This window comes from Cetorhinus maximus, chromosome 9 (assembly GCF_964194155.1).
Source record: "Cetorhinus maximus chromosome 9, sCetMax3.hap1.1, whole genome shotgun sequence".
NCBI lineage: Eukaryota > Metazoa > Chordata > Chondrichthyes > Lamniformes > Cetorhinidae > Cetorhinus > Cetorhinus maximus.
In genome coordinates, this window is record NC_135887.1 from 28,026,427 (window position 1) to 28,052,081 (window position 25,655).

The following is a 25,655-nucleotide window of genomic DNA, read 5'->3' on the forward strand; positions in this document are numbered from 1 at the left end:
CCTCCAGGTCATCCTCTGGCAGGGGTTCACAGAGATGAAGGGCACAATGTGATGATGTGGGGAACACTGGTGGGAGAGTGTGTTGGAATGAGCCACCTGAGTGGTCCAGGCAGCTAAAACACATCTTCAGAAGCCCTATGATCTGCTCTATAAGGGAGCATGTGGAGCTGTGAGTAGTGTTGTACCTCTCCTCAGAGTGACTGAGGGCAATGCACCGATGTCATCAGCCAGCGTTTCAGTGAGCACCCCTTATCCCCAAGCAGCCACCCCTGCAGATGTAATGGCCTCTCAAATCTCACACGGGAATAACCCAAGAATGTAGGAGTCATGGAAACTTCCAGGGTACTGTGCACAAGTGTGCAACATGTGCTTCCGGTGATCACACACCAGTTGTACACTGATGGAATGATAGCCCTTGCGGTTTGTAAACATTAGCGGCTGCTGCCATGGAGCCCATATAGCCACATGGGCGCAGTCTATTGCACCCTACACTCTTGGGAAGCCTGAGATGGCAGCAAAGCCAGTGAACCTTGCAGCCTGGCTATCTTCATCCAGAGCAAACCTGAATGGGCTTTCCTATAAAGGGCAGCTGTGACCTCTTTTATGCATTGATGTGTTGTGGACTGAGATGCAGCCTAGATCACCTGTAGATACTTGGAAAGAACCAAAGGCCAAGAAATTGAGTGCAGCAGTCAGTTTCAAAGCCACTGGCAGGGGATACCCTCTGACACCATGTGGCGTCAGGTCTTCACGAAGAATGTGGCATATGTGATGTACCAGATCTCAGGACAAACGCAGGCATGCAAGGCATTGCCTCTCTCATTTGTAAATAGGAGACTCTTGGACAATAAACCCTAGGCCTGGCAAGGCACTCTTGTCTGGGGGTCTCCTCCTAACCTTCCTGTTCATGCTGTGGCTCCGCTTCACCGTGTCCCTCCTGCTGGAGCTGCCTCTCCCATTGCATTAGGACCCTGACAAAGGCAGCAATGAGCCCTGGATCCACATATGCTTTTGTCTTGTCTCTGAAAGGAAACATTAAAGACATTAATGATTCAAGGGGTAAGAAAGCAAAGGTCAGAGGATGACACATTTGGAGACTGTAAGGGTTCCTGTCCCACTTGCAAGGTGGCTGATGCACCTTGTCCCTGAGACACTAGCACACACATCGAGGTGATCAAGATGGCATCGCAGATAGAGCCCTGCGTGGGATGCTAAAGTTTAAGTGAGTTGAGTGACCCCAACCTAGCTCTGTGCTCCAATCTGATGTGGTATATTAATGACCAATCAGTTGCTCATGGTCAATGAGTGGATGCCCTTTGGCCTATTAAGAGTGTCACGTCTGGTAAATATGTGACAGGCCTTCATTGATAGAATGCCATATATGATACGGCTGTATCTCCCTCACTATTACCTGCATTTCCACATTCCTATGTGTTACACTTGAGATGTAGTGACTGGACATGTAGCCACTGAGTACTGTGTAGCCCTTTAACAGTAATAATGAAGCCATTGGCTTTAAGTGGCTGTCATCGCACGGAGCTTTCTTTCTAAGCAGACTCCTGCTCACTCCGGCAGCAACAAGAGGTTAAAGGGCCACTCTAGAAAGGCCTCCCTTGTGTTTGCCCTTCCCCCTAACTGCCAATCCACAGCCTTCCCTTCCTCTTGTCCCCCTTGTGTTTGTGAGCCTGACCTTCGTCTCAAAGCCCACCACCAGTTGAAGTGCTATTCTCTGAAAGAGGAGGCCTGCATGAGTACCACAGCACAGTGGTGTTCCTCAGGACAATGAAAGCAAAGAGAAGGAGCAGTCCAATTCTACAGCCTTGGCAGAGTGACATTCATTGCAACAAGACTGGTGCAGCATTCTGGCAAGTATGTTCCACTCACCTCGAAGTTACCAGCTGACTGAAGTACGACTTGTGCACACCACCCAAATGGGTTTGACACTGACATAATTTCCCAAACACTGTCAGGGGCATTGCAATCTGTTTTTATGACAGCAGGTTTCTGATTTTTTGCCTTCTGCTGGATTCTCCACTCGTGCCTGCCACAAAAGGGAATGGGAGAATTCTGGCCAACACCTCCGTGTCTACCTGATCAAATTCTTCCATAATCCTGAAGTCCTCAGATGCCGTATGGTCTGTCTTTTAGAAAAAAAAACTCCAATTGTATTCAATCTTTCTGATCAGTATAACCTTTAGCTTTAATACTAGTATCATTCTAGGAAATCTATTTTGTACCTTCTCTAGTCATAGATCATGTAGTCATCATAGCACAGAAGGAAGCCATTCGACCCATCGAGTTTATGCCATCTTTAGTCCTTTTAATAATATGGTAACCAGAACTGCATTGCTACTATTAATTTTTTTGTACGCCTGTACCCAAAGAACCCTTTGCATTTGTATATCTATTTACTGAGGAGATCAAAATATATTACATTCTATTGCATTATCCCCATCTAACCTTTCTGTTACTACTTCAAATAATTCAATACCTGTAAGTTTGGCTATGCTTTTGGAATCTATGCTTTTCATTATATTATCACTTTCTAGATTTTTTTTATATTACATCTTTGAGTAAGGATTCCATTAATTTCCCTACAACCAGCATGAAGCTAATCAGTTCAAACTCCCTTGGACTTTTTATATCTCTCTTCATATATAAGAATCACATTAGCTGTCTGTGTTAGTCCTGATGCTATTCACTCATCTATCTCTTCTGTAATTTCTTTTAACATGCACTGTAACAGTGATCATCAGGCTTTCAGATTATTGTAAAAATCCAACTAGCTGATTAATGTTCCTTAGGAAAGGAAACTTGCATCTTTACTCATTCAGGTCTATACTTGACTTCCATCCACCATCTTAACTGCCCTTGCAAGTCTAGGAAACCACTCAGTTGTACAGAAACTTAACACTGGAATGGCCTACTTAACAGCATTCTGGGAGCAAAAACAAAAAATGCTGGAAAAAACTCGGCAGGTCTGACAGCATTTGTGGGGAGAAAGACAGTTAACGTTTAGAGTCTGTATGACTCTTCAAAACATTCTGAGAGCACTCTCGTCACATGGACTACAGTTCAGGACCCTCCATCACCTTCTCATGGTAACTAGGGATGGGCAATAAATGTCAGCCTTCACTGGGCTTACCGCATCCCAAGAATGAACAAATAAAAAGCTCCAGTTGAAGAGCTGGCAATTGCATGATTTCTGTGATTCTATGAGTTTGTCCTTTATGAATTATATATTTATGTGTTGGTTTTTCACAGGACTGTTCCATGGAGGGATGTGAATGTTGGCATTTTGAGTGCACACTCACAGAAGCAAGACAAGATATCAACCTAACAGCAAAGTTGTTACTGAGCAATTTAAAACAGGTAAAATTTGAATTAGTTTTTGATGTAAAACAAGAATTTATCTTATCTGCAAATATCTATTCTCTATTTCATCTTGCCTTCATCATGGACCTCAGCATTCGGTACTAAGTGTCGGATGTAGTATAGGCATCCAATGCTGGACTGTATTGTACAGGTATCCAGTAATGAGTTTGGGGGGCCCGATGGTACAGGTATCCAGTAATGAGTGTGCTGAGCAATGTGTTGCAGGTATCCAGTAATGAGCGTGCAGATACTATGGTACAGGGGATGCAATGGCGTAGTGGTATTGTCACTGGACTGGTAATCCAGAGAACCAGGGTAATGCTGTGGGGACTCAGGTTCAAATCCCACCATGTCAGAGAATTTGAATTCAATAAAATATCTGGAATTAAGCCTAATGATGACCATGAAACCCATCTGGTTCACTAATCCCCTTTGGTGAAGGAAAAAATCTGCTGTCCTTACCTGGTCTGGCCTACATGTAACTCCAGATCTGCAATAATGTGGCTGACTCTTAAGTGCCCTCTGAATAAGGGCAATTAGGGATGGGCAATAAATGCTGGCCTAGCCAACGACACCCACATCCTGTGAACAAATAAAAAAGGTATCCTGTACTGAGTGTGCTGAGCACTGTGGTGCAGGTATCCAGTACTGAGTATGCAGGCACTGTTCTACAAGCATCCAGTACTGGGCAGTCTGGTACAGATATCCAGTACTAAGTGTGCAGGACACTGGTACAGGTATCCATCACTCAATGTAGGGGACACTATGGGACATGTATCCATTATTGGGCTCGGGAAAGAGCAGAAGGTGCAGGAGTCTTTGGGCTGTGCGGCATTCTCAAACCAGTACTCAGCATTGGAGACTACTGGGAACGACAACACCTGAAAGAGTGCAGTCCAGACCTTGGCACCAATGAGCAATGGACTGCACAGGAGGGAATAGAAAGCATAGAAATGCAGTTGTTATAGGAGATACCACAGTTAGGGGGACAGGCAGGCATTTCTGTAACCATCAGTGCAAATCCAGTATAGTTTGTTGCTTCCCTGTTGCCAGGGTATAGGACTTCATGGAGTGTATGCTGAATATTTTGTAAGGGGAATGGAGTGAGCCAGAGGTTGTGGTACAAGCCAGTACCAGTGAAAGAGGGGAAATAGAGGTCCTAATGTCAGATTTTCAGCAGCTAGGGTGCAAGTTTAAAAATTAAGACCTCTAAGATAGCAATCTCAGGATTATTCCAGTACCCCACACTTAGAAATAGGATGTTAGGAAAGAACAATGCTTGGCTTGAGGCAGGAAAGAGGATTTCAAATTCTTGGGATCAAAATGTAACGGTTTGCTCCTCATCAACGGGAGGAAGTTCACTAGTGTGGTTGGGGAGGTTTTAAATTAAATTGGCAAGCAGGTGAGCATTAGTATGTAGAATTAGAAAAGAGGAATAAGGTGCATAAAGTAGTGTGTGTGTTGGATAGTACTAGAGAAGGAAGTAGTATCGTATTGATAGGAATAGACTAAGAAGGAATACACAGACAGATTTAGAATACAGGTACACAAACTGTGGCAAACAAGCTGGGTAAGCTACAAGCACATATCTGTGATAATATGTAGTGGCAATAATGTAAATGTGGCTTAAAAATGGTGAGAACTGGGCACTTAATATTCAAGGATACAAAGTGTTCAGAAAAGTTAGAGAAAACGGAGGTAAGGTGTCAGTAATGATTAGGGAAGACATTGTAGGACCTGAAAGAGGATATCCTTGCAGGGCCAAGAACTGAATCCATGTAATTAAATTTAAGCAAAAAAAGTATGACTACACTACTTGGGGGCATTCTAGCCTCCTCACATTTCACAATACTCCAAGTTTTGTGCCAACTGCAAATTTTGCCCTCCGCAGCCAAGTCTGGGTCATTAATATAGATCAGGAAAAGCAGGGGAACTAACACCAACCCCTGGGGAACCCAACTATGTACCATCCTCTAGTCCAAAAGAGGACAGTTCACCTGTTATTCAACCAACTTTGTATCTATGCTGCCACTATTCCCTTTATTCAATGAACTTCAGCTTTACTGAGAACCCTATTGTGTGACACTTTATCAAACACCTTTTGGAAGTCTATGTATGCCACATCAACTTCATTACCCTCATGATCCCTTTCTATTACATACATGTGAATTAGGAGCAGGAATAGGAGATTCAGCCCCTCAATCCTGATCTGCCATTTGATAAGATCATGGCTGGTCTGATTGTGGCTTCAGCTCTACTTTCCTGTTGAACCCCTATTTGACTCCATTGTCAATCAAGACTTGACCTAACTTAGCCTTAAAAATATTCAGTGACCCTGCCTCCATTGTTCTCTGGGGAAGAGAATTCCACAGACTCACAACCCTCAAACAGAAATAAATTATTCTAATCTTCATCTTAAATGGGAGACCTCTTATTTTTAAACTACGTCCCCTAGTTCTAGTCTCTCGCAAGGGGAAAACATTCAGCATTTACCCTGTCAAGTCCCCTCAGGATCTTGTATGTTTCAATAAGATCACCCCTCATTCTTCTAAACTCCAATGGATACAGGCCCAACCTGTTCAATCTTTCCTCTAAGATAACCCCAAGATCAGTTGAACAAACCTTCTTTGAACTGATTCTAATGCAATTATACCCTGTAAGGAGACCAAAACTATATGCCAAATCTGTCTCACCCCATCAAAAAATTCAGTCAAGTTAGTTAAACATGCTTTGCTTTTAACAAATCCATGCTGACTTTCCTTAATTAATCCACACTTGTCCAAATGACTTAATTTTGTTCCAAATTATTGCTTCTAAAAGCTTTCCCACCAAGGTTAACTGCCTGGTCTGTAGTTGTTGGACTTATCCTATTTTTGAACAAGTGTGTAACATTTGCAATTCTTGAGTCCTCTGACAAACCCACAGCCACCCTACTACCCTTACCCTGGTATCTAAGGAGGATTGGAAGGTTATGGCCAGTCTGTCGGTAATTTCCAATTTTACATCCCTCCGCGTCCTCAGATAAATCTGATCTGGTCCTGGTGACTTATCAGCTTTAAATACAGATCCTCTTTCTAATACCTCTATCAATTTTTAACCCATTTGGTATCTCAACTACCTCCTCTTTCACTATGACTTTGTAACCGTCTTCTTCCTTAGCAAAGTACTCATTTAGTTCTTCAACCACATCCTCTGCCTTCATGTGTAAATCCCTTTTTGGATCCTTAATTAGCCTTACTCCTCCTTTTAACACCCTTTTACTATTTAAATGTCTATGGAATTTTAAAAAGAGCCAAGCCAAAAGTCAAAATCAAGATCAGAGCTTTTCCTTTTGGAGAAAGTCTATTGACTGTTCAGTATCAGAGCTCTCCTCCCACACACCCAGTGTCCCAGCTCTCCCCTATTTGTAAGCTCTTTTATATATAAAAAAATAAATCAATAAAATAAACTAATAAGAGGGGTGACAGCCCCTGACAGGGCACTGTAACAAAAACAGGAAAGTTAAAAGAAACTTATGTAGTTAAATTAAAATGTCATTCTTGGGGCTGATGATGCATTCCAGACCCCACAGTGCCCACTGTTACTCTCAATAAGAGGTTGTGGTGGAAGAATTAATCCAGGCTGATCTTTAGGTTAAAGCTAGTTTATTTTCAAGCCAATTCCTCAATACTAGTAGCTTCCACACAGTGTTCCAGCTGTCTCTTTTTATTCTATTTAGATGGGATAATTAATGCCCATCACCTGTTTAACTAGCAATTGGTTTTTGCCATATTAACACCCACCAGTCACAGAATGCCTCAAACGTACCAGTGGACACAGTGTGCTCCGTCCCCAGGGACTCCTGTCTGCAAACAGAGCCACAGAAAAGGGGCAGACAGTCGAGCCAGACAACCCCCTTGACTGCCCGTTGCCTGGATCTGTTAATAACCACCTTGGGCAGGCTTATAAGGAGGTTGTCCCCCCTGCCCATGCCCCCCTCCACATCGGGTGACCAAAGATCAGGAGCATGGGGCTGAAGTGCATCCAGAATTTGAGGAGTGGCCTTCCAAAGAATCGAAAAGGGGCTGCAACCGCTGGCAACTTTTATAAGCATGGAACGCGGACTTCTCAAGGCCACAGGAATTGCAGGCGGCCTGGGAGTCCATGAACCATCTTAATCTCTTACTGCACAGGATTGTTATATACAAAACCCTACATGGTGGGTCTCAATGGAAAAGGGGAGGACTCCCACATAGAGATCCCTCCACTGGGCACCCCTGCTACTGCAGGACGGAACGCCATGGCGTGTCCGGATGGTTGGCGAGGGCAAGCATGGGAAAGGTGTGTAGCAGCAGCTCGTACAGGAAACCCTTTTGCATCGATTGAAAAGGCACAGAGGGAATTTCTGCGAGATGGCTCAAATTGTAGGGACGCGGCTCCTGAGAGAAGTGCCAGGACACGGGACCAATGTGAAATTCCATCCAGAAGGGAGTCGGGGGGAGTCCACCGCGTGCTTGGACCGCCTCAACACCGAGTGCAGTCAGGTCCGAGCATCACAGTTTTAAAGCTGTGGATGGCTTTGGTCATGAGCTGAACATCAATAGCCTCACAGTATACAAGGTATTGCAGCATTATCCAGTCTGCTCCTCCGCCATCCAGCACGCCCCTGACTCTGGTAACCCCAGCAGCCCAAGCCATCACTTATGCCAGCTACCTGAACCTATAGTGGTGGATGTGCAGATTCCTGAGCAGCAGCTCGCTAATGATGTTCCAGACTTTGATCAGTTCCTAGTAAAAGACAGGCAACTCCTGCAAGGAGGCATGGAGATCTCCCAGCTCTATAAACAGGAGCTGCAGATCATTATTAAGGCGTACGCCTGGTGGAAGATATATGTAGCCAGTACACACCACTGGGGAGGGGGCACGGCGCATAGGTATCGCTGCAAGGCCTGAAGTTGGAAGGTTGCCACTTGGGTGCAAAGGCACACCAGCGCTTGACTGTCCTCCCTAAGCGGAAGAGTCAGAACCTCAACAGAGACCCAGTGCATCCTTCTGTCCCAGAAGAAGTCGATGAGCTTCTTCTGTATTTTTTGTGACAAACTAAGGAAAGACTTGAGCCGGTGCTGCTCATTCTGGTTCACGCTACTATTCACACCCAAGGTGTTTAGGGGTGAGTAGATGGATCGGATGAGCAGTACCAGCTCTGACCAATAGTCAAGGGCCAGCTGGACTCTTATCATGGTTACTCAGGTTGTCAGTGAGAAATTCCCAGAGTGTTCTGCGGAGGGGTGGGGAAACTGGGTGAGTGGCGCAAGGGCATCCACCGCCTCACTGATGATGGACTCTACATTGTCCCCAGGGCCCTCCACCAAGCCACCATCCTCCTCCGGATCGTCTTCCGAACTCTCCGCCACGTAGTGTGGAGGACAGCTCAGAACCTTGTCAAACACTTTCTTAAAATCCATATAAACAGCATCCAACTCATTACCTTCGTCAACCTTCTCTGTTACCTTATTAAAAAATGCAATTAGATTAGTCAAGGACAATCTGCCTTTTACAATCTGTGCTAACTCTCCTTAATTACCTCAAACCTCTCAAGTACCTGTTAATTGTTTTCCTGATTATTTGTTGTTTTTAAAACTTTACCAACCACCGATGTTACACTGACTGGCCTGTTGTTATTAGGACTATCCTTACACCCTTTCTTGAATAAGATTGTCACATTTGCCATTCGCCAATCCTTTGGCACCTCCACAATATCCAGGGAAGATTGAAAGATTAAGGCAAGCCCTTCTGTTACCTTCACCGCTGCTTCCTTTAGCAATGTGGGTTTCAAGCCATCCAGACCAGGTGACTTATCTACCCTAGACTTGGCCAGCCTTTCCAATTTTCACCCTGTCCACTGCCTCCACTGTTTCTACCAATATTTTGTCAGTTTCCTCTTCCTTAGTAACCACTGATACAAAGCCCTGACCTAATAGATTCTGCCCTTGATCCCTTAAGGACATCCAGTCCTAATATATACTTAATGCCACAATTCTGAGGAGTGTGCAGGGGAAGAGGATCATGGGGGTTCATGCGCACCAACGTTTGAAGGTGGGAAGATACATTGAGAGAGTGGTTAGCAAAGCTTCATAAATAAAGGTATTGAGTGCTAATGAAGGGAAGTTATTCTGAACCTTAATAAAGATCTGGTAAGGCCACATCTAGAGTAGTGTCTCCAGTTCTGATACCAGACTCTAGCAAGGATGTAAGGGTCCTTGAGAGGGTGCTTGATAGGGCGGATGCTGAGAGATTGTTGGTACAGGTATTTTGTACTGAGTGTGCAGGCACTACGGTACTGGTATTTAGTACTGAATGTGCGGGCACTATGGTACTGGTATTTAGTACTGAATGTGCGGGCACTATGGTGCAGGTATTTAGTACTGAGTGTGTGGGCACTATGGTACAGGTATCCAGTACCAAGTGTGCTTTCACTTTGTACAGGTATCCAGCACCAAGTGTGCAGGCGCTATGGTACAGGTATCCAGCATTGAATATGCATGCAATATAGTACATATATCTTATACCAAGTATCCGGGCACTATGGTACAGGTTTCCAGTACCAAGTGTGCTGGTACTATGTTACAAGTATCCAATGCTGTGCAGAATTTAACAGGTATTGAGTACTGAGTGTTGGCGACACGATCGTACATGTTTCCAGTACTGAGTATAGATGCTACTATGGTATGGGCAACCTGGCCTTATATGTTTCCCTCTTGGTTACTCTCCCATTGCATCTGAGATGAAGGAACTATATAAATAGGTGAGAAGATGACGATTTAAGTTAAATACAGTTGGAATGGGAGAGGCGGTGGCATAGTGGTCTTGTCACTGGGCTAGTAATCCAGAGACCCAGGGTAATGCTCTGGGGACCTGAGTTCAAATCCCACCAAGGCAGATGGTGAAATTTGAATTCAATCAAAACCTGGAATTAAAAGCCTGATGATGACTGTGAAACGACTGCTGATTGTTGTAAAAAACCCATCTGGCTCACTCATGCTCTTTAGGGAAGGAAAACTGCTGTCCTTACCTGGTCTGGCCTACATGTGACTCCAGATCCTCAGCAATGTGGTTGAGTCTTAAATGCCCTCTGAGAAAGAGCAATTAGTGATGGGCAATAAATGCTAGCCTAACCAGTGATGCCCACATGCAATGAATACATTTTTTAAATTGCCATTTTGAATTTCTCAGGATTGTCATTATCTTTTAAGTTGTACTAAATCTCATTTTAATTCTTCCATAAATTTATCTTTCCTTCCTCAGCTTGTAAAGAATAAGGCTGATATTGTGATCTCGGGAGCTGTTGCCTTTGATGAAACGCTATATCAGGAAATATCTAATGCTAAAGATGTACGTCACAGTATAAAGGTAAAGCACAGAATCCACTTACTCAACAATCTACACTTAAAAATTGAGTTGGTGTGAAATATTCAGTGTTCCTAACACAGAGACAAAGTGATGATGCCTCTCCCCAACATATCAGCTATTTTGTTCTGGTGTGTATGGGCCATTTCTTTAGTGTGCATTTAACATTTTTTGCATGAATGTGCATGCATGGTAACTTAAAGGGGCTGACTTGTGTGCAGCCCACCCAGGGACTTCCGAGTTGCTGTGCGACCATGCAGCTTAGGGGGAACACTGCCTGCTCCTCCCCAACCTAGTACTCCCTACTCCCCTGCCCTGCTTCCCCAATCCCTCCCCAATCTAGCACTACCCACAACCCCTCCCACTCTCCACTTTCCAGCCCCTTACCCCTCTCCCCTCCTAATTTAGCACTTCCCATCCCTACTCTCCTCCCCATTTGCCCCAGCCAGCTTCCTCATCCCTACCCCTCTAACCCTACCTGTCTCACTCTTCCATCCTGCCTTTCTCCTCCTCTCTTTTCCTTTCCATTCCCCCCACATGGCAAAGGCCCATCTGACTTCCGGGTACAGGAGCTACAAATTGAAATCCAAGGAGAAATCCTCTGAAAGAAAGCTTGATATTCCTTTTTATTCAATTCATACATTTTCTTGATTTCCTTTTGCTTTTCTTCTTCCCACTGTGTTCAGGCTTTGTTTAATCCTATACTATCAAGAATTATTGCCTCTTCGTTTTGAAGTTTTGATGTATGTTTAAGAACACGTATCCTTCCTCGCAGCTCTGTTGTGTCAGTATTGGACTCAGCTTTACCACTCTCTTTCAAAACATGTTTTCCCTCTGCTGCTATCTGCTTTACTTCATCTTGGTCATACTTTTTTTGCATTTTTAATTTCAGTGACTTCAACTCATCTCCAACTGCCATTAACTTTTCCTTTTGAGCTGGATGCTCCAATGTCCTTTTAAAATTAGTAGGCTGAGCGCCTGACTCTTCTGACACATCTTTAGTTGAAACATTAACTCTCACAGCAGGTTTACAGAAAGCCATGGATTCTTTTAAGTAACTCGGCTTTTCCTGTACACTTTTAGTTTCAACAGTCTCAACAAACCACTAGAAACAGCAATACTTCAGCCCCAGCCAAGTCATTTTTGCATAAGAAATCAACCCAATCAATAGGCAAATTAGGTATAACACCAGCAATTACAGGACTGTTAACTAAGGCTCATTTTAAATTAACTGCACACAAAGGCATGGGTAAATATTTTCTGTCGATCCCCTAAAGATGACAATTGACTTGTCTGCTTCACCTGCCAAAAATGGGGACACTTTAGACCCAACAAAAAACTCCTATGATTTCCTGCACCATAATTTCCTGCACCATGATTCACTGTATCAGTAAGCATACGAGAAACTACCTGTTGTCATAAGCTTTACCCGCTATGACAGCCTTTTCGGGAGTGGCACTGTGCAACTGTACTAATACTACATATTTGCTTTTTAATTTAAAAAATTCAGCCTTCACATGCCCTTTCTTGTGGCAAAAGTAGCAAGTAGGCCCCTCTTAAACTGAGCCTGTCCTCCGAACCTTGACTTCTACTAACCCGAGAAGGGCCTGGGTCTTTACCTTCTCCCCCTTTCTCAGCAGGGCCTGACCTCTCCTCATCATCAACCTTTGTCTCATTTCAATTTCCCTGGAAGGTTCTGAAACGGGGCCTGTTATTAATCATGAGTTAACTCATAAGACAAAAGCAAAAAACTGCGGATGCTGGAAATCCAAAACAAAAACAAAAATTCCTGGAAAAACTTAGCAGGTCTGGCAGCATCTACGGAGAGGAGCACAGTTAACGTTTCGCACCCGAATGACCCTTCAACAGAACTAAGTAAAAATAGAAGAGAGGTGAAATACTCGTCTCCGCAGATGCGGAGTTAACTCATGATCATCTGCCATCACTGAGTAAAGCAGTCTTTACTTGTAAGTGCTCTGCTGAAAGAGATTATAAAGAGGCCTCCAAGGCCTTCCCTACCAAAATACTTTGTAGGAACATAGCCCACTGTTTGTTCAGCCAATTCAGACTTATGGCAATTTTTTTGAAGGACATATAGTACATCTCTACTCCCTCTTTGCTAACTGTAGGTATTAAGCGAAAATTCCTCACCAAATCAAAATTAAGAGATCTCTCTGAGTCAGCTTCATTCTTCCCATCAACTCAAGTTCACATAATTGGAACTAATACTCCATTCTGAGTGTTTTCATCTCTCTCTCTTTCTCTTTCTTTCATTCTCTCTTTCCTCTCTTGTTAATTTCTTTCTAAGTCAATCTTTCCCAGTTCTATTTCTTTTTCAATTCTGGCCAGTTGTACTCTATCACAAACGGAAGTGGTCCTTTCTTCCTCGAGCGCCAGATGCCTAGCTAATTCTTCAACGTGCCCGTTCCCCCTCCCTCCTGATCTTATGTTAATCCCCACATGCTGTGCTACAGCCTGGAAATAGTTTTTTTTCAATTGCTTCACGTCCCTGTCAGATCCTCCCTTTCAACAAAGGCTTGAACCTCATAGGTACTGATGTTGATTTCCCAATAAAATATAGCAAAAACAAACATGAGACCTTGTTTGTTTAAATGTTGGAAATTTCCACTGAAGGTGTTTTACAGTCTCTGTGCTTGATCCTGGACTTAAGCTTTACCAAAAAAGAAACAAAATGGGGAGTATAAAACTTATTTCATCAACTTTGTTTCCAATTTCCACCTTGCTAATGCCTACAAACGGCCCATCCCCAACTCTTCCCTTCCCTTCCTTGACTTCTCTGACTTAATTTCTGGGGATAGGCTATGAACTAATACTGTAACCATTATAAGCCCACTGACCCCCACAGCTATCTCGACTGCACTTCCTTACACCCTGCTTGCTGTAAGGACTGCGTTCCATTCTCTCAATTTCTCAAGAGTCCATTGCATCTGTTCTGATGATGCAACGTTCCACAACTGTGCTTTCTGTGTCTTTGTTATTCCTCAATCGAGGATTCCTGCCACCACTCCCTGACCGCCAGTGTGGTTGATGGGGTCCTCAACTGCATCCAACCCATTTTCTGCACTTCTGTTCTCACCCCTGCCTTCCCTTCCAAAACAATAAAAGGTTCCCCTTGTCCTCACCTTCCATCCCATTAGCCCCCACATTAAACCGATTATCCTCTGCCATTTCTGCCACCTTCAGTGTGATGCCATCACCACCAAACACATCTTTCTGTCTCCTCCACTGTCAGCATTCTGAAGGAACCATTTCCTCTGACACCCTGCTTCACTCCTCAATCATCCTCAACCCATCATCCCACCGCACTTCCCCATGTAAACGCAGGCTATGTAACACCTCCTCTCTCCTCACCGTCCAAGGCCCCAAACACTCCTTCCAGGTGAAGCAACAATTTAAGTTTACTGCATTACCGCCTCACAATGTGGCCTCCTCTACGTTGGGGAGATCAAACGCAGATTGGGTGACCACATTGCAGAACACCTCCACTCAGTCTGCAAGCATGACCCCAAGTTCCAGTTGCGTGGCATTTTAATTCTCTGCTTTGTTCTCAAGCTGACATCTCTGCCCTTGGCCTGCTGCAGTATTCCAATGAAGCTCAGTGCAACTCAAGGAACAGCACCTCATCTTTTGATTAGGCACTTTACAGCCTTCTGGGCTCAACATTTAGTTCAACAATTTCAGATTGTAAATTCTATCCCTCCATTCTGTTTCTGGTTTTTTTGTTGTTGCATGCACTGGTCTTAATCTTGTTTCTCATGTTTTTGCTTTCAGACACAGCTGTTCACTATTCTGCCATTCACACCCACTCTGGACAAATCTTTTGTTTCTCTATTACAACCATTACTACTCCCTTTGCGTTTTGTACCATGAATTATTTTCTCATTTAACCTTTCCTGCACTCTACCCTATCACAGACCTTCTCTTTTGTTCTTCTTCCTTCCCTTCCCCTTTTACTTGCACATTGACCTGAAAAGTTAACTCTGTTTCTCTAGAAAGAGTTCAAACTAGTAAAGGTAATTTTTAAGACAAATATCTGGCAATTCTTCACAGTGATTGACAGCTGAAATAAACTTTTTCATTTAAAACAATGGAAACAAAAAACACAAACCATTTGGATGCTACAATGAGAGGGTTTGGAATCTGTCTGAATGTAGGAATTATGATGGACCGAATGGCTTTCCTTATGTTTACTTATCTTGTGAATAAGCTCCCAGCTATTAGCTGTGACCATCAGGCAGTCCAGTGAATCTATGACATCTCAACTGCTGGGGCATTGCAAGCCACAAACAATATTATTTAAATTTCACATCAGCTCCTTGCAGCTTTGTGGGTAAATGGAGTGCGTGGATGGAGCAGACACTTGCACTGACTACCTCCACAATGCAAGCAGAAAGACCCACATTAACTGTCAGCACTGGATTGGTGAAACAAAATAATATATAGTTCATCCATTGTCATCTTGTCGGGGTATGGTTCCTGCTGGTGCCATCAGAGACACTGCCTTCTGTGCACGTACAGACCACAGGGATGCTGGTGCCAACATCTAACACTGGAAGAAAACAGGGACTTTTCTTGAATCCTATTGCCTTTTCTGCATCAAATTGGAGGGGGTGTGCAAGTTAAAGGTCACTACTTCTGAGCACCCTCTATTATTGGAATAAAGAATGAGGAAAGAGGGATTGGAATTCCCCCTGCATCCCCATTACCATGGCAGCTTATAGCTGTTTCTGTTGTAAGCAGAGACAGTCAGCGCACCTTGGAGGGAACTCCACAAATCCTGGGCATCATTGAAATTTGCCCCTTTTTCTTGGAAAATTAGCCTCTTTAAAACTCCTTTTTCTGATAAAAACTTAATAACTTGCTAACTCTGGTTATTTCCTATTTAGATGCATGTGAACATTGTAAATACTCCGGTCTTTAACATTATTCCAGTGGTGGCTGGGAGCTCAGTTGGCGGAATCCTGCTTCTACTTTTGTTGATTATACTTCTTTACAAAGTAAGTGTAATTGTCTAAATCCATCCTATACAGGATCAAGGACAAACAATTCTGTAACTTGAATCTCACTACACAATGTTAAGATGGATATTGTGTGCTGTGTGTAAAGTTTGAAGAAAAATTGTAGTCAAAGAAATAAAATGTTTGTATTTTAACAAATATGCCACAAAATACTACACACAAAGGGAGGAAAATGGTGTTAGGCGTTTTGGAAAGTTGAGTGTTATTAATCAAACTGAATTATAGTAACTGTAACTAGTTGATAGATCAGCAGGTTGCTGAGAAATGAGAAGGGATGAATTCTGACCCACTCCAGATGTCGTCTTATCAACTGCAAAGCATGAGAGTGAGTGGGTAGAATGGACATTGACCATGATGATTAATGTTTAACTTCAGTAAGAGATAGTGCTTGGAAATTATATTTGGAAACTAAGGAGATAAGGTGCACCAATCAAGAATAGAAAACAATATTAAACGTTCATGGTGGAAGTTGGTACTAGGGTGGTCACCATCAGCAATTTTAGTTTTGAATATTATCTTAAACCTGAGCATTTGCATCATGGCCTTACAGATCCAGTTAATGTGCATCATGTTAACCCTTTGCTGCTGAGTGAAGAAGGAAATAATGACATTGAACGAACTGCCATTTGAAGAGTGGCTGTAACTCATACTGTATATGTCCACCTTACAATATGATAATCCAAAGCAGTTCACTTAACTATATGTTAATCCTACACAGTCCACCTCACTATATAATAACCCTATGCAGTCCACATTACTATGTATGAATTCTACGCAGCCCACCTCACGATATTTGAATCCTACACAGCAACCATAACTGGTCAATGGATCAATTGGCTGCTGGGAGACACTAGAAGAGTTCTATCCACCAAGATGTCTTTTTATCAGCTACAAAGCAAAAGACTGAGTGACCAGAATGAATATTGTCCATGCATTTTATTTTTTATTCTTTCATGGGATGTGGGTGTTGCTGGCAAGGCCAGCATTTGATGCCCATCCCTAATTGCCTTTGAATTGAGTGGCTTTCTAGGCCATTTCAGAGGGCAGCAAAGAGTCAACCACATTGCTGTGGGTCTGGAGTTACATGTAGCCGAGACTAGGTAATGAAGGAAGATTTTCTTCCCTAAAAGACATTAGTGAACCAGATGGGTTTTTACAGCAATCAATGATAGTTTCATCGATTCATAACTAGCTTTCAGTTCCAGATTTTATTAGTTGAATTTAAATTCCACCAGCTGCTGTGGCAGGATTTGAACCCATGTCCTCGTAGGATGAGCCTGTACCTCTGGATTTCTAGTCCAGTGACATTACTACTACGCCACCATCTTTTATTTTTATTCATTCTCGGGATGTGGGCTTTGCTGGCTGGGCCAGCATTTATTGCCCATCCCTAGTTGCCCTTAAGAAGGTGGTGGTGAGCTGCTTTCTTGAGCCACTGCAGTCCATGTGGTGTGGGTACACCCACAGTGCTGTTAGGGAGGGAGTTCCAGGATTTGACCCAGTGACAGTGAAGGAACAGTGATATATTTCCAAGTTGGGATAGTGAGTGGCTTGGAGGGGAACTTACAGGTAGTGGTGTTCCCAAATCTCCCCCAAATGATGAATGAATAACCATAGCACTTAGTAATTAGTCATAGTACAGCAAGACTATTCTACAGGGTAATTGGAAGGACCAATAGTTGTGATCCATGTCAGAACCAATGACCCATAGGAAGGAAGAGGGCTGAGGTCCTGCAGTCAGAGTCTAAGGAGCTGGGGAGGAAGTTAAAAAAACAAGCTCCCAAAAACAATAATCCCTTGATCACTATGGGCTGAAATTTTCACTTGGCGGGTGGGCGTGCGCCCCACCTGCTTGAGTGTGAAATGACACATGTTGACATCGGCTGAGCTTGCCAACGTCAACGAGCAGTCACACGATAGTTCGGTCAGCGGGTGCGCACCGGAGTCATCAGCATGCCTGCTGACAATTAAAAGGCCTGTTAAGGCCATTAAATAATCAATTAAATGAATTTGTTCACTGCCCATCCAACCTAACGGTTGGAAGGCAGGCGAAAAGGCCAAACGGCCTTAATATTTTTTTTGGAAACCTCATCCACGGGTGGAATGAGGTTTCCAAAAGCAAATAATAATAAAAGTTTTAAAATTTTAATTAATAATATGCCCCTGCTCACGTGACAGAGTCATTGGCCCGCCAGCATGAAGCCGCGGTGCGGTGCCAATTGCGGGCAGTGGTCGGCTTCCTGACCGCCCCTGTTGAGCAACCCCGCCAAGGGCAAAATTCTGCCCTATGTGTGCCATACATATAGAAATGGAAGGTTATGAAATGTTAATGCATGGCTCAAGGCATGGTGCAGCAGGGAAGGCTTCACATTCTTGAGATATTAAGATCATATCTGTGTAGAAGGGACCTGTTCAAGGTGGACGGGATGCAGTGGAACTGAGCTGGAAGCAATGTGCTTGCTGACATTTTAGTGCTATAGGAGCAGGGAGGTGGGTTAAACTAACTTGGCAGGTGGTTAGGGATCAAAATATAGTGTTAAAAACCATAAATATAGTGCATAAGACTGGGAGAGACAGTTAGAATTAGAAATAATATAGAATTAGGTGGGATCATAGAAAATACAGAGGTCTAATTTAGACAGAAATACAGAAATGCTCGAAATACTGAGCAAATCAGGAAAAATCTGGAGAGAATCAGCTAACGCTTCTTTTGTCAGATGCTGCCTGACCTGATGTGTATTTCCAGCATTCTCTGATTTTATTTTATATTTCCATTATCAGCAGTATGTTGCTTTTGTGTGAAGTCTTAATTAGGTTTGGAGTGCACATGTGTAAATGCACAAAGTGTGGTTGATAATATTGGTGAGTTGTAAGCCCAAATAGCCATGGGGGAACATGTAGTGACAACAACTGAGACCCTGCTTAGAAAAGGGGAAGATTGGACACTGAATATTCCTTGGAATTCCCAAGAGATTCAGGAAAGATGGGAAAGGAAAAGGAGACAGGGTAGCAATTTTGATAACAAAAATACAGCGCTAGAAAAAGAGAATGTCGTTGAGGGGTCAAAGACGGAATGTAATTGGTTGGAGTTAAGCAGTAAAGGAGCTATTTCATTACTTGGTGTATTTTATAGTGATCAAATAGTGGGAAAGATATAACAAATCCATGCTGAATGCCCTTGGTTAATCCCTGCCTTTTTAAATGACGATTAACAATAGCCCTCAGAAATTTTTCCAATAATTTGCCCAACACCAAACATCGACTGACTGTGCTGTCATTACTCAATCTATCCCTGCTTCCTATTTTAAAGAATGAGACAATATTAGTAGTCTTGTGGTACCATGCCTGTAACCAGGGTCTCTTTATCTATGATATAGAACATGTTACTTTTATGATAAACAACACTATATAAGGTGTCCAGGGATAAAGTTAGGAAACCAGCGAAAGAGAGAGATTAACCTGATGCTACTCTTATAGATTGATCAGCAATGTTATAAGAAAAAGTCTGTTCCTTGCATTCAACTGCCTCATACACATCTTGAAGAGTGTTGCCAGAACCAAAGAAGGAAAGCCGGGGGCACGCCGCCATTTTACTTGGGCGGGCCAATTAAGGTCCGCCCAGCGTGATGTCCTCCAGGTGCGCTTCCTGTACGGGTGGGGGGCATTCCCTGAGCCGGGAGTGCGCTCTTTCACGCACGCGCGCAAAAGAGCGCACAGATCTCCCTGAGGCAAAGTGCTGCCTCAGGGAGATCGGCTCAGGTTTGAAACATTAAATAAAGCTGAGAAAAAAAATTACTGACATGTCCCCTCATGTGCCACTGTCACATGAGGTGGGACATGTCAATTTCTTTTATTTAGAGATTTCATACAAATTTTAATAACCTCATGAAACCTTACCCCGCCTGTGGGTGAGGTTTCATGTTTTTTCAGAAGCCCGCCTGGGCTCCCAGCCTACTCACCAACCTTAAGGTTGGATGGGCAGGTCCATTAATCGCTTTAATTACTTTTTTAATGGCCTTAGTAGGCCTTTGACAGTTTGGCGGGTGCACAGCCGAATTGGCTGCGCGCCTGCCGAACTGAAAATCTAAATGACACGGGGTGACATCGGGACGCACGCCTGACATCACCCTGCGTCATTTTACGTGCCGGTGAGTGCCCCCCCCACCCCCACCCCCCACACCCCGCCCCCCCTACCCCGCCCCCCCTTGCTCACCGACCGAAAGAAGCGGCCCCAAGGGACAGTGAAAGGACAGGTCAGATAGAACCACTGCATACAAAGGGGAATGGAGAGGTCTAATACAACTACTGCACACAGACAGGAATAAACAGATTAGGATATAAGAACATAAGAATAGAAGCAGGTGTAGGCCATTTGGCCCATCAAGCCTCCTCCACCATTCAGTAAGATCATTGCTGGTCTGATTGTGACCTTAACTCCACTTTCCTGTCTGTCTCCCATAACCCTTCACTCCCTTGTAAATCAAAGATCTGTCTAAGCCTGGAATGTATTCAATGACTCAACTTCCACTGCTCTCTGGGGAAGCGAATCCAAAGACAAATTACCCTCTGAGAAGAAATTGCTCCTCATCTCCATCTTAAATGGGAGACCTCTTATTTTTTAAACTGTGCCTCTTAATTCTAGATTTCCCTATGAGAGGAAACATCCTCTCAGCATCTACCCTGTTAAGCCCCCTCAGAATCTTGTGTTTCAATAAGATTGCCTCATTCTTCTAAACTCCAATGAGTATAGGCTTAACCTTCTCAATCTTACCTCATAAAACAATCTCTTCATCCCAGGAATCAGCCAAGTGAAACTTCTCTGAACCGCTTCCTATGCAAGTATATCCTTGCTAAGTAAGGAGAGCAAAACTGTACACAGTACTCCAGGTGTGATCTCACCAATACTAGTAGCAAGACTTCCCTACTTTTATACTCCATCCTCATTGTGGTAAATCCCAGCATTCCATTTGCCTTCCTAATTACTTTCTGTACCTGCAAGCTGACATTTTGTGATTCATGTACAAGGACGCCCAGATCCCTCTGTACTGCAGCATTCTGCAATCCCCCTCCATTTAAATAATATTCTGCTTTTCAGTTCTTCCTGCCAAAGTGGACAACCTCACATTTTCCCACATTATTCTACATCTGCCAAATTTTTGCCCACTTAACTTAACCTATCCATATCCCTTTGCAGACTTTTCGGCTAGAACTTTCTGGCCCCTCCCTCTGGCGGGATCTTCCGGTCCCACCGAAGTGAATGGAAGTTTGAATGACCACCAAAACCGTCATAGCGGGATCTGCCGAGGCTGGAAAATCCTGGCCTTTGTGTCCTCCTCACTATTTGCTTTCCTACCTCTATGGTCAGCAAATTTGCCTACAATACAATTTGTCGCTTTATCCATGTCATTAATATAGATTTTAAATAGTTGAGGCTCCAGCACTAATCCCTGCAGCACTCTACTAGTTACAGTTTGCTAAACTTGAACCATAGAAAATTTACAGCACAGAATAGGCCATTCAGCCCATGGTGTCTGCGCTGGCCGAAAAATAAAAAAAAGAATTTAAAAACCAGCTGCCCATTCCAATCCCACCTTCCAGCACCTGGTCCATAGCCTTGCAGATTACAGTACTTTAAGGTGCAGATCTAGGTAACTTTTAAATGATTTGAGGGTTTCCACCTCCACCACCAAGCGAGGCAGTGAATTCCAAACACCCACCACCCTCTGGATGAAGAAGTTTTTCCTTATGTCCCCTCTAACCCTTCCACCAATCACCTTAAATCTGTGCCCCCTGGTAATTGACTTCTCTGTCAGAGGAAATGGGGCAACCCAGGCCCCTCATAATCTTGCACATCTCAATTAGGTCACCTCTCAGCCTCCCCAGTTCCAAGGAAAACAACCCTAGCCTATCCAATCTCTCCTCATAGCTGCAATTTTCAAACCCTGGCAGCATTCTTGTAAATCTCCTCTGTACTCTCTCCAGAGCAATTATGTCCTTCCTGTAATGTGGTGACCAGAACTGTACACAAAATTCCAGCTGTGGCCTAACCAGCATTTTACACAGTTCCAGCATTACATCCCTGCTTTTGTATTCTATACCTCGTCCAATAAAGGAAAGCATTCCATATGCTTTCTTTACCACCTTATCCGCCTGTCCTGCCACCTTCAGGGACCTATGGACATGCACACCAAGGCCTCCCATTTCCCCAATACCTTCCAATATCCTCCCATTTATTGTGCATTCCCTTGCTTTGTTTGCCCTCCACAAATGCGTTACCTCACACTTATCTGGATTGAATTTCATCTGCCACTTTTCCGCCCACTCAACCAAACCATTGATATCATTCTGGAGACAACAGTTATCCTCTTCACTTACAATTTCATGGCCAATTTTTGTGTCATCTACAAATTTCCCAATGATGCCACCCACATTTAAGTTCAAATAATGAATATATACAACAAACAGCCAGGGACCCAACAGTGAGCCCTGTGGAGCGCCAATGGAAATGGTTTTCCATTCGCAAAAACATCCATCAACCATTGCCCTTTGGTTCCTGTCGCTGAGCCAATTTTGAATCCAACTTGCCATATTCTCCTGTACCCATGAGGTTTTACTTTTTTGACCAGTCTGCCACGTGGGACCTTGTCAACTGCCTTACAAAAATCCATGTAGACAACATCCACCGCACTACCCTCATCAATCCTCCTTGTTACTCCCTCAAAAAATTTGATTAAATTAGTTACATATGACCTTCCCCTAACAACACCATGATGACTATCCCTGACTAATCCGTTCCTCTAAGTGACAGTTTATTCTGTGTCTCAGAATTGATTCCAATAATTTGCCCACCACGAAAGTCAGACTGACTGGTCTACAATTTCCTTGCACCCTTTTTAAATAATGGTACAACATTTGCAAGACCTCCAATCCTCTGCTACCTCACCTGTATCTAGTGAGGATTGGAAAATGATCCTCAGAGCACCTGCTATTTCCCCCCTGGCCTCCTTTAACAACCTGAGATACAATCCATCTGGCTGTGGTGACTTATCCATCTTCAAGGATATCAGTCCCTCCAGTACTTCCTCTCTCTGATTATTGTATCTAATATTTCACATTCCTTCTCTTTAACTGGAATATTTGCTTTATCCCTTTCTTTAGTGAAGGCAGAGACAAAGTAATTGTTGAGAACCCTGCCCACATCTTCAGCATCAGAGTAAAAGTTACTATGCGCATCTCTGATAGGCCCTACCCTTTCTGTAGTTATTCTCTTGCTCTTAATGTACTGGTAAAACACCTTTGGGTTTTCTTTGATTTTACTTGCCAATATTTTTTCATATCCTCTCTTTACTTTCCTAATTACCTTTTTACTTCACCCCTCTACTTTCTATGCTCCTCTAGGCTTTCTACAGTATTAAGTTTTTTGTGACTGTCATAAACTTTCTTTTTCTGCTTTATCTTACCTTGGATGCTTCTAGATAACCAGGGGGCTTTAGATTTGGCAGTACCGCCCTTTTTCTTTATCCCGACTCCTGTTAGTTAGCCAATCCTCTGTCCATGTTGATATATCACCCCCAACACCACGAGTTCATAACGTGTTCAATAACCTTTATGTGGCATCTTATCAAATGCCTTTTGGAAATCCAAGTACACTATATCTACTGATTCCCCTTTCTCCACCCTGCTTGTTACATCCTCAAAGAACTCTAATAAATTTATTAAACACAATTTCCCTTTCACAAAACCAGTGTTGACTCTACCTGATTGTATTATGATTTTCCAAATGTCCTTCCTACTACCTCATAAATAATGGATAATGGCATGTTCCTTATGACAGATATTAGACTAACTGGCCTATAGTTTCCTGCTTTCTGACTCCCTCCTTTCTTGAACAGTTGTGTTACATTTGTGAATTTCCAATCTGCTGGCACCTTTCCAGAATCCAGGGAATTTTGGAAGATTACAACCAATACATCCATTATCTCTGCAGTCACTTCCATTAAAACCCTAGGATGCAGTCCATCAGGTCCAGAGGACTTGTCAGCCTTTAGCTCCATTACTTTTCCCAGTACTTGTTCTCTCGTGATAGTGATTGTTTTAAGTTCCTCCCTCCCTTTTCCCCCCTGCTTTTCTACTATTCTTGGGATGCTTTTGTGTATTCTATTGTGAGAACAGATACAAAATACTGTTCAAAGTCTCTGCCATATTCTTGTTTCCCATTATTAATTCCCCAGTCTCACCCTCTAATGTTTAATTTCATTATTATTTTCCTTTTTACATACTAGTAGATGCTTTTACTGTGTCTTTTTATATTTCTTCCAGTTTTCTCATCCTCCTGCTGATTCTCCCGCTTTTTTTTTAGTTATCCTTTGTTCCGCTATTTAAGAAGAGCTGTAGAGATAAGCCAGGGAACTACAGGCCAGTGAGTCTCACGTCAGTGGTAGGGAAACTATTGGAGAAAATTCTGAAGGAGAGTATCTATCTCCACTTGGAGAGGCAAGGTTTGATCAGGGGATAGTCAGCATGGCTTTGTCAGAGGGAGGTCATGCCTAACAAATTTGATTGAATTTTTTGAGGAGGTGACCAGGTGTGTAGGTGAGGGTAGTGCAGTTGATGTAGTTTATATGGATTTCAGCAAAGCCTTTGACAAGGTCCCACATGGGAGACTTTTAAAGAAGGCAAAGGCACATGGGATAGAGGGTAACTTGATAAGGTGGATTCAAAATTGGCTTAGTTGTAGGAGACAGAGGGTGATGACAGAAGGATGTTTTAGTGACTGGAAGCCAGTGTCCAGTGGCTTATCACAGGGATCTGTGCTGGGTCCCCTATTATTTGTCATTTATATAAATGACATACATGACTATGTGGGGGTTAGGATTAGTAAGTTTGCGGATGACACAAAGATTGGCCGGGTGGTTAACAGTGAGGTTGAGTGTCTTGGGCTACAGGAAGATATAGATGGGATGGTCAAATGGGCAGATAAGTGGCAGATGGAATTTAATCCTGAAAAGTGTAAGGTGATACACTTTGGAAGGAGTAATTTGACAAGGAAGTATTCAATGAACGGCATGGCACCAGCAAGTTCTGAGGAACAAAGGGACCTTGGCGTGTGTGTCCATAGATCTCTGAAGGCGGAGGGGCATGTTAGTGGGGTGGTGAAAAAGGCAGATATGGGAGACTTGCCTTTATCAATCGAGGCATAGATTAAAAAAGTAGGGAGATCATGTTGGAGTTGTATAGAACATTGGTGAGTACTCCACCATAGCTTGAGTACTGTGTGCAGTTCTGGTCGCCACATTGTAGGAAGGATGTGATTGCACTGGAGGGGGTGCAGAGGAGATTCGCCAGGATTTTGCCTGGGATGAAACATTTAAGTTATGAAGAGAGGTTGGATAGACTTGGGTTGTTTTTGTTGGAGCAGAGAAGACTGAGGGACGACCTGATGGGGGTGTACAAGATTATGAGGGGCATGGACAGTGTGGATAGGGAGCAGCTGTTCCCCTTAGTTGAAGGATCAGTCACAAGGGGACATAAGTTCAAGGTGAGGGGAAGGAGGTTTAGGGGGGATGTGAGGAAAAACATTTTTACCCAGAGGGTGGTGACGGTCTGGAATGCACTGCCTGGGAGGGTGGTGGACGCAGGTTGCCTCCCATCCTTTAAAAAGTACATGATGAGCACTTGGTACATCATAACATTCAAGGCTATGGGCCAAGTGCTGGTAAATGGGATTAGATAGGTAGGTCAGGTGTTTCTCACATGTCGGTGCAGACTCGATGGACCGAAGGGCCTCTTCTGCACTGTGATTCTGTGATTCTTTGCTGGTTTCTAATATTTCCCCAATCTTCTGGCCTATCACTA

The 25,655-nt window shown here is 43.4% G+C and overlaps 1 protein-coding gene across 1 annotated transcript in view; it reads left to right on the top strand.

Annotated features, from left to right (window-relative positions):
* LOC144684520 (integrin alpha-E-like) overlaps positions 1-25,655 on the top strand; it is a 324,928-nt gene that overhangs the window by 289,812 nt on the left and 9,461 nt on the right. The window contains exons 35-37 of the mRNA XM_078548383.1: positions 3,265-3,372; positions 10,660-10,764; positions 15,669-15,779. Coding sequence (XP_078404509.1) covers positions 3,265-3,372; positions 10,660-10,764; positions 15,669-15,779 — 324 coding nt within the window. The remainder of the gene's footprint in view (positions 1-3,264; positions 3,373-10,659; positions 10,765-15,668; positions 15,780-25,655) is intronic.